The sequence below is a fragment of the Lolium perenne genome, chromosome 7 (assembly GCF_019359855.2).
Source record: "Lolium perenne isolate Kyuss_39 chromosome 7, Kyuss_2.0, whole genome shotgun sequence".
Taxonomy (NCBI): Eukaryota; Viridiplantae; Streptophyta; class Magnoliopsida; order Poales; family Poaceae; genus Lolium; species Lolium perenne.
The window spans coordinates 97,800,555-97,809,897 of NC_067250.2; the positions used below are offsets into that span (position 1 = coordinate 97,800,555).

General features: G+C 43.7%; 1 protein-coding gene across 1 annotated transcript; it reads left to right on the forward strand.

Annotated features, from left to right (window-relative positions):
- Positions 1–2,149: 2,149 nt before the first annotated feature.
- On the forward strand, positions 2,150–5,402 carry LOC127316546 (uncharacterized). The gene is made up of 3 exons (XM_051346963.2): positions 2,150–2,495; positions 2,570–2,787; positions 4,672–5,402. Exons 1-3 carry the CDS (start codon positions 2,213–2,215, stop codon positions 4,732–4,734), a joined length of 564 nt encoding a protein of 187 aa, XP_051202923.1. The 5' UTR covers positions 2,150–2,212; the 3' UTR covers positions 4,735–5,402.
- The last annotated feature ends 3,941 nt before the right edge of the window (positions 5,403–9,343 follow it).

Here is a 9,343-nt window from a genome sequence, read left to right on the forward strand (position 1 = left end):
GGGCTTTGAGCACGTACATGTTTTGCCGTTATTATTGTCGAGTCGTATAGTAACTTAAGAAAGTTCAGAAATCCACTTTGGCTAATAGGTGTAAATGCACCTATTGCTCATGAAACATATCTCAAAATGTCTAAAAATTACAAAAGAATTGTTTTTATGGCATGTGTAACAGAAATAACCTTTTTATCCTTTTACACATGCCATAAAAATGTCTTTTCTCCATAGTTTTCATAATGGTGCATCTAGACCTATGAGACAAAATATCATGTGTAGATTCGTTTGACTACTTATAGAACAGCCCGAGTACTTATTAATTACCGGAAAGTAATATTATAACGTGTAGTTGAACTTTTCCTATCTTAAAATTATTTTTATCATTTCACCTAGATGTCTGTGTCTAGATACATCTAGATTTAGATAAATTTAAAATATCTATTAGGGAGTAGCTATTTTTCCGGCTTTAATCCAAGCATATTGAAAAATAGTATACTAACTAAAAACCGTGAATGCATCCAGTTAACAAGTAGTTTTCTTTGTCTTCTGGGTCTTATTCTAGCACACAAATAGAGCTATAGTATTAGATGTTGGCCTCGCCTCCCTCGCCGCCGGTATGTTTCTACTTACATATATTGCTTACGTCTTCGGCTGGGTGGCGCACGGCCCTAGGGCCGGCGTGGATGCCAGAGCGGCGGCTCCGGGTAATCGCCTCCGCCGTGTTGCATCGAGGTGTCATGGTGTCAGTTTTGGTTGCTTGGGTGACTTGGTTGTGGACTCGCGTGGGAGCGCGCCTTGGGGCCGGCTTGGATGTCGGAGCGGTGCCTTCGGACTTTTGCCTCTGCCATGTCGCGTTTTGGTGTTTGGGTGGCGGTTTTGGTTGTTCGGGTGACTTGGTCGTCGACTCCTGTGGGTACGTGACCTCAGGGTTAGTGTGTTGTGTTGGATGTTGTATCAGATTTTCAGCCTGTTCAACTTCTTTTTCAACTTAGTCAATAAAAAAATCCATTGACTAGGTTAAAAGAAATTTCTTGCGTTCCTGCACTTGCTGCGTAATTAATCCTCACAGTCATCTCCTTCCACAAAGCACCGACTTGATCCAACCAACCCAAACATGTGGAGTCTAGCAAGTCAAGGCCACCATTGTCGTTGTTGTTCCCTAACATACTGGTGTTGGTACTCTTGTCGATGTTGATTGATTAGTTTAATACTTGCGCGCGTGCATGTAGCCTTGCCATTGCGGTTCAAATTAAAATTATGGGAGAAGGTTCATTGATATTACAGGTTTATGGTCTGTTATCTATCTTTAGCTACATTGAGGAAAGTACAAGGTTGTGTCTTGAAAAAAAATAGTTTAAAGACCTCGAAGATTTGCTATTATGTTTTAGACTTTATTTTCTAATTGCTGGAGACATGTCATGTATTTCTACCATGTACTATTTATTACTATAAATATATGTGGTATTGATTGTCAAAAAAAGGCCACCACTGTCGTTTGCTACTCCTCTCCTCTCGGTACATATAATCTCTCCGTTATGATTTACACTACATTTTAGGAAAAGATAATTAGTGTTGCATTTATTAGTACTACTTAGATATGAGGACATCCAATCAATCTGCATTGAAAATAACAACGCCCAATAAAGATAGAAAACCACTTCGTTTTCACTATAAGGTACCCTTGTTATGTAATTTTTTAAACTAAGAATTACATCAAATATATAACGATTAGTGGTATAAAAATAGCATAATTAGAAAGTTTTTTCAATAAAAATCCAATAATACTAATTAGGTACAATGTAATCATGATTTGGTTGCTCAATTATTTCGGTCAAAATTTATCTTAAAATGCACGTTCACTTTATTTCAGCGAAACGGAGGTAGTATTATTATCGATTAAAATCTAGAATGCTTCCCGTCAAACTACAAATTGAGCATAATACGATAACGATATTTGGGAAGTTAAGTGCTTTCCATCTTGTGAAAACGAAAGGCGGAGATTTTTTCCATTTGACCATGAAAAGGCAAGCTGGCAACGGGACTTTTGGTTTGGTTAGAGAGAGAGAGGCCCAGCCCATCTGATTTACCGTGCGGGTATTTTTTTTATAGGGCTTGGCAACCCAGACCGAACCCGAAATCGATCATCGCACGGCTCCTTCTCACGTACACCAGACCGACCAAAGAGCGGCGGCGGCGGCGAACACGACGTGCCCTCGCGATGGATTCATCTGGCGGCGAGATGGAGGCGGTGAGACGTGAGAAGCGGATGGAGGAGAGGAACAAACGTTTGGTGGCGAGGGAGGAGCGGCGGAAGGCAAATGCGGAGAAGAAGAAGGAGAAGGAGGAGATGGCGGCAAGGGTAAGGAAATTGTATGCAAAAACTGTAGAAGCGATCCGGCTCAAGGGAAGGGGGGAATCCAAGGAACCCTGGGAACAGTTTCGTGATCACTGGATGGAAGAATGGGGCAAAGGTGGCCATTTTGGCAAATTCGAGGACAACAGTAAGTAGCCCTATACACAGCTGGATTTCGTTCCCCTCCATCTAGGTTCCTAACACCCTGATTGATTCATGCAGCTGCTATCCCACCCATGCGTCTCACCTTCTCTGACTTTGACTCTGGCTACGCCATGGACACGCTGCAGTTCTTTTCAGTCAAAGTTGCAAGAATCGACGATAATCTACGGTGGCCACTCGATGTGTATGGGTTCGTTGCGGTGCGTGATATCTTGGATCGGAAACGCAACATGATTTTTTGCCGCGACAGAGACAACTGCCAAACTATCAACGAGCAGGTTTGTTCACTCTTGTCTCTTGTGAATTAATCGTGATGAATGTCATTCCTTTGGCTGGGATAGTTATGGCAACTTCAGCTATACCTATAGCTAGACATGCAGTGAATGCACATGAATGCTAGAGCACACAATTATTAAGAGAAATTGAGGGATGACCAACTCAAAAGGTCTGCAGCACGGTGTATACAACAGGCTTCAAAACAAATAAATTTGTAGCAGAATGTTATTATCATGTTAGGCTTGCTCAGAACTCAATTTAATTATCCGTTCTCAATACAAGAATACATGCATGTCTCAATACAAGAATACATGCATGAACATTCTGAGACAGCATTTAGTATGACTATGTCCAGTGGTCATAAGCGTTACCGCTTATAAAGTACAGTAATCTTGTTCAAGTGACTAGAAAATAGAACCACAATTGTGTTTAACTAACATTTCACATGACTTCTAACAACAGCATACCCAGCTGTGGAATGCAACTTAACAACTTCGATTTTCCAGCTCACCGCAAAAGATTTATCGTGATGTAACTGCAAACATTCCTACTTTCGTTTCGACCAAATGTGCCCTACATAAATGACAAGAATAAATATTAGCAAGAAAAGTTGAGCCAACCATCAACACTACTGAAATAGAATTAGCCAAAGATAAGGAAGATGGTACCCCACTAATACGAGTTGTTTTGGTTTCTAAGTTCTACACTTGGTCTATATTAGTGAATCCGATTCTAGATGTAAGATTTTGTCCCTTGACTTCGTTTAACTACAATCTTGTTTTGGACTTCAATTTATTTATTTCATCTCATGAACTTTGGATGCTTTACTCTGCAGTTTGGTCACTAACACTTGATTATAAAAGTCAATATAACCAAACCGGCAAACGTGAAAGACTACTAGAACCTTAGAGACTATTCCAATTATATGAGTATTTTGTTGTCAAACGGAAAAAAACTCAAATAGAAGCAAAATGTCGAAATAATCTAGGCACCAACATAATTGTTCATACCCTATATGCATGAGAATCGAAGGTAGTCTTACCAATAAATAGACCATCATGAACTGGAGCCAACTGATATGATCGAGTGTTAACGATGGTCTGAAGGCCCTTGATTGTTAGTTCAATGAATGTGTGGATCAACAAATCCCTGTGTTTTCGAGATTGATATACTGTTCCTTGTGGCATCACCGTGGCCAAATTATGTTGATTGCAGCAATGCATTATCTGTGCTAGTACCTAAACTCTGCAGCAACAAAAAAGAGAAGAAATATTATTACCAAAAAGCTAGCATTCTCAACTCTTAACACATCAATAGGACATGGGTTCAGGAGCTTACTAGTATTTCTTGCTCACAAGATCTGCGTGTGAATCAACTTTTCTTGATATGCTTAATAGCTGCATCAGTTCCTCTCCATTTTTACATGGTACACGGTTCCAAAAGTGCTAGAACCAAGTTTCCTAAGCTGAACTGGATCTTCATCCTTGATAACCTGTTAAAATGTTTCCTTTAACATCAATGTTCATGTTTTCAACAGACTAAAGTGAGCATTTGTTGGCAACTCATTGGTCATTTATGTGACCGAGGTTGTAGGGTACCCCTTTTTGGCTGCTTTGAAAATCCTGAAACTTAGCTTTAAACCACAAAGTTCTGCTAATATTTTTGCGCAAAAATTGATGCCGGATATGCGATCAAGACCATAATAAGTACTAGTAAGTTCGGTGTTCAAAGGGAAAAAGACAACTGTAGTAAATGAGAGCATGCATGGTAGTATTCCACTTTTGTTCCTTTTCCAACATAGAACAGAATGTATTGGTTACATTGCACTCAAAATTTTGTTATTGTTGAATCAAACATTATTATTTCCTATTAATTGTTGCATGCAGGACCCTTATCTAGTACTCACAGGTCCTACCCGTGCTGTTGCTGTGTCGGGTGTCTTACTTTGAGGTTAAGTTGAAATTAAAGGGCACTGTTGAACCTGAGGATAAAGATTTTAGCCTTTTTGCTTCAACATACGTATCTCATTCCATCAAAAGAGTTTTCACTAGCAAGCTTAGTACACTAGAGATGTCAGTTCAGGAGCTTTTCTACTCTGTAGAGGCCACAATCAGTGTAGAAGTTATTGATGGGTCATGGCCAGATGACTTTATTGGTGAATTTAGTGCCAGCACAGATAGTCTGCCTGATATGAAAGTCAATTTGCTGAAGTGTGGGGATGACAAATTGCCTATTGATGATGATGGCAAGATCCAGCTCACACGTAAGGTTGTCTCTGTTGAACTTGAGGGATTTCTGAGGGTTTCTATCATGGCACACCGTGTTAATGGTGAACGACTTAAGAGTTGTGAAGCAGTTTTTGCACCTAAGCGTTCTGGTACAAGCTCCAATTCTATGATTAGAGTTGGCTCATGTCGCATGGAAGTCACTATCAGCTGGTCTCTTCTCGCTTTTGGGCCCTAACTTAAAGGCCAGTGCTAATAGAGGTTGGATGTATTATTTTCTTTAGGTGGTTTCCGTCACTTTTAAGTGCTGTAATATGCTAGTACCTCAAAAAAAAAAAGTGCTGTAAGATACTTTACTGTTTACCTCACTATAGTAAGGTTTGTTCGAGTATACTAACTAACATGGGACGGAGAGATCTTTATTTATTTCCACATTCAGATGAAACAGTGTTTCCGTGTTGAGTGTTTACTATTATGTCTTGAATGAATTAGGCAAGATTGACCAAGGACATGAAAACTAGTGCACTCAATAGAATTCCACTGATTATTTTTGCAGCTATGATGTTTTTGTAGCGCTAAAATTAGTTGGTTTCTAAAGAGAGTGTTTCTTGAGGCTGCATTTTGTAATTGATCTACTAGGAGAGTAGTTCGGAGGTGATGTGAGCTATGTCTTTCATGTATGGCTAAATACACCCACGTCCTAATACCAAAGGTCGTCCATTATGAGTGCGTTTGGTATCTTGGGCTCCGCTTGGCTCGCATGGATGGCGCAAAAAACAACCCATTTGGTTGACTAGGCTCCCTACTGTTGTTGCACAACATGGTTCTTAAAGCACCGTTGGGCCTGGTCTAGGAGGAACACCCAAATCGGCCGTTTCCAGCGAGCCACCCACATCTCGCGCCGAGGTGATGCAACTGCACGAGCGGGGACGAGGAGAGAGATGGCGCGAGCAGTGGCGAAAAGATAAAAGGGATCGGGAATGATTTCCTCACCTCCCGCTGCCCCTCCTCCTCTATTTCTACTCCCTCACCACCCAGTTCGAATCCTCCAATCTCCCTCCCCCCCCCCCCAATTTCAAGCTCCACCTCGCAGCGCACACATCTCCGATCGGCGACTGCGCCGGCAGCGGCGACTGTATCTCGGCTTCATCTTCTTCCTCGTGCAGTAAGGAATCCCTCACCCCGGTTGCTCAGTTAGGGTTAGATCTGCTTAGGGTTTAATCTTGTTAGTAGGGTTAGTCCTAAATATGTTGATTTATCATGATCTTGCTAGGGTTTGTTTTGGCCACATTTGCCATTCCTTGTTTGTCAAATGGGCTGAGTTAGCATGATCTTGAAAGGGCTTGTGATGTTCACATTTGCCATGTATTGCTTGTCTGATTTAGCATGATTTTGCTATGGTTTGTATTGTCTATTAGCCATATCTTTGTTCCCAAGTAGATTCATGTTCTCTGTACTACGATTGGTGTAAGACTCCTTCTGTGATGACTTTAGCCAGACCCTTGTCTGCGTTGTGAACTCCTAGATTATGTCGCAAGTTCTCGATTCGCATCCCATCTATGAGGCCAAGGTGTTGGTCACCCCTCTGTCGGTCGGTAAGGGGCCTGTGGCTGATCTCGTGGCCCAGGTAACAGCAGAGGTGGCGGCGAGGATGGCCGTCACAAAGAGGGGCAAAGACAAACTGATGCGGAGAAGGCCCTGAAGGCCGCACTGAAGGGAACCGGGACCATGAAATGGCTCCCCTTCATGTACAGTTTCGTCTTGGAGAAGATGTAAGCGTTGATCAAGACCGAAGTGAGAACTGACAAAGAATTCAGGGAAGTCCATCTAACTGTTGTGGCCAAGGCCCTATTTGAACACTGTGGTGTAGACGTTAGCTCCACTCAGGTGTACAACCACCTGAGGAAGTGGCGGTAGAGGTGGCTCATCAATAATAGGATCGAAGATTTAAGCGGAGCTCAATGGTGCGACGAGAGCAAATACATCATCCTTGAGGCTGAGCACTACCACGGGGCACATCGCGGTGGGCACGCTCTGCCCACCTCATTAACTCTTTTCATCATAAACTTGCACAACTAACATTGCCCCTTCATATCGTAGGATCACCCAAGGGACGCGGAGTCCCTGAACATGCCCATTGCGAACTACGACGAGATGCATGCCATCTTTTCATTCGACCTCGCCACCGGCAAGTTGGCCATGGGATCAAGTGAGCCCCTGGGCATCCTCGGGAGTCTGACACGGTCATCCTCAATGGGCCACCTAAGAAGCCTGCCGACATGCCTGAAAAGGTGAACATCGGCAAGAAGAAGAGAGGTTCCTTCGCCAACGACGTGTTGGTGGCCTTCACCAACATGACTGTTGCTATGAAGGACGTCGCACATGCCATCCGGTACAACAAGGCCATAGACATGCACCCTAACCCGTACCAGGCGGTCATGGACATGATTCGCTTCACCGAGGAGGATCTCATGGCGGCTGAGCCACCTCGTGGACCACACGGCCCAGGGTTCCAGATTTGTGGGCATGAACGAGCCACACCGCATCCTCTGGCTAAGGAACTACCTTGGCAAGTACCACTACAACATGTAGTGGTGCCCTTGATGGTGTGGGGGAGGGTATGCAAGCATGGAGGTGATGGAGTTGGCTTATGACTGATGATGTACATTTAGGTTGTAGCTAGGGATGAAAGACTTCTAATGACCCTTTTTGTAAGTATGGTGAGGTGGTATATACTAACCCCTCATGTAACGGTGAACTTGCGGTGTGAGGATGACTCCCACTTTTGTTGTGGTGGTAGGATGACACCATAGTAGTGTAGGATAAACTTGTGATCCACTTTTGCAATGATCATGCATGCCCCTGATAGTTTATCATTTGCTGTCAGCATTTGTGTTTTTCTTATGACTTCGTTTGTAGTTGTGTTGCTTTGTTATGACTTGTTTCATGCTCATGATCCATCAACAACCTTACTTTCTCTTATTTTTTCGTGCTAGTGGTATGTGGTGTTCCGAGGAAGGGTTCGAGGTATCTACAACTCATGGAGGATCTGCCAAGATCAAGTCAGTGGCTACTCTAACAACAACTACAGAGGGTATGGAATATTGGAGGTGGCACAACAAGAGTACCAGAGCTTCTTGGATGATGAAGCCATGGCAATTGAGGCCATTGATCAGCCAGTGCCGTTAGCACAGCTACCGCCGGGGGCAGTAGCGAAAGAAGCACCAGAGGTACGTGAGAGAATGGTCAAATATTTCATCATCGTCTTCTTGATCATCGTGATTGTGAGGATCTTGTGCTTCCGAATGGTGTGTGACCGGATGTAACATGCTATGGTATGGTATTCTCACCTAATTTGAACTGTGTGTTGGAGATATGCCCAAGAGGCAATAATAGAAGTATTTATTGTTATATCTTAGTGTTCATGATAAATGTTTACATCCCATGCTATAATTGTATTAACCGGAAATATTAATACTTGTGTGTTTTGTAAACATAAAGGAATCCCTAGTAAGCCTCTTGTTAAACTAGCTTGTTGATTAATAGATGATCATGGTTTCCTGATCATGAACTGATAAGGAGTTGCCCGATCTTCTCAGTAAGCGACGGGTGGTGATGAACACGCGATGGTAGCAGTGGACGGAATCGATGATATGAGGAGGATAACTTGTATGACGCCGACGAAGTCTCTCGATTGATTCCTGTCGCCAATGCAACAGCTCTCAACCCTGCAAGATATTCGCAACTCCACACACTTGCGCACGTAGCTGCCGACCACGAAGCGGTAGATTGCAATCTTCTAATCCCCAATGGAACAACAGATCACACAAACTTTCCCTAGCATAAAACTCCAGATCGCAACGAATTGGAGAGTTGGGATTCAATAGTTTTGCATAGCAAACAACTAAGAACTAGGGTTTATCTTAAACGTGGTCTGAAGCTACTTTGGGGGCGTCCTGGGCACTTATAAAGGGGTTCAGGACGACCTCAGGTTGAAAACATACCAAAATAACCGACCCAGAATAGATCTGGTCGAGACAGACTCAGACACGGCCGGTCTGGGGGCCGGTCGGCCGGGCCTGGGACCGGGCTGGCCGGTTCAAACCGGGCTAGGGACCGGGTGGGGACCGGGTGGTGACTGGGTGCTGGAATTGTCGCGCAGTAACCCGTCCGGTTGGCATCAGCAGGGCGCCCGGTTGGCGCCGGGGTGGATCCGGCGGACCGCCCGGTCTAACCGGGTGCTGGACCGGCCTGGACTTCGTCTTCCTCTCTCGTGCATGCCTCCCGCTCCTCCCTCGTGCGTCCATGAGATATCTTCATGTCCAGCTCCATG

What these genes read in the sequence shown, in the direction of transcription:
- LOC127316546 (XM_051346963.2), top strand. Translation starts at nt 2,213, where the DNA reads ATGGATTCATCTGGCGGCGAGATGGAGGCGGTGAGACGTGAGAAGCGG. An exon ending in TGGCAAATTCGAGGACAACA is followed by an intron (nt 2,496 to 2,569) that starts GTAAGTAGCCCT and finishes TGATTCATGCAG; the next exon opens with CTGCTATCCCACCCATGCGT. An exon ending in GCCAAACTATCAACGAGCAG is followed by an intron (nt 2,788 to 4,671) that starts GTTTGTTCACTC and finishes TGTTGCATGCAG; the next exon opens with GACCCTTATCTAGTACTCAC.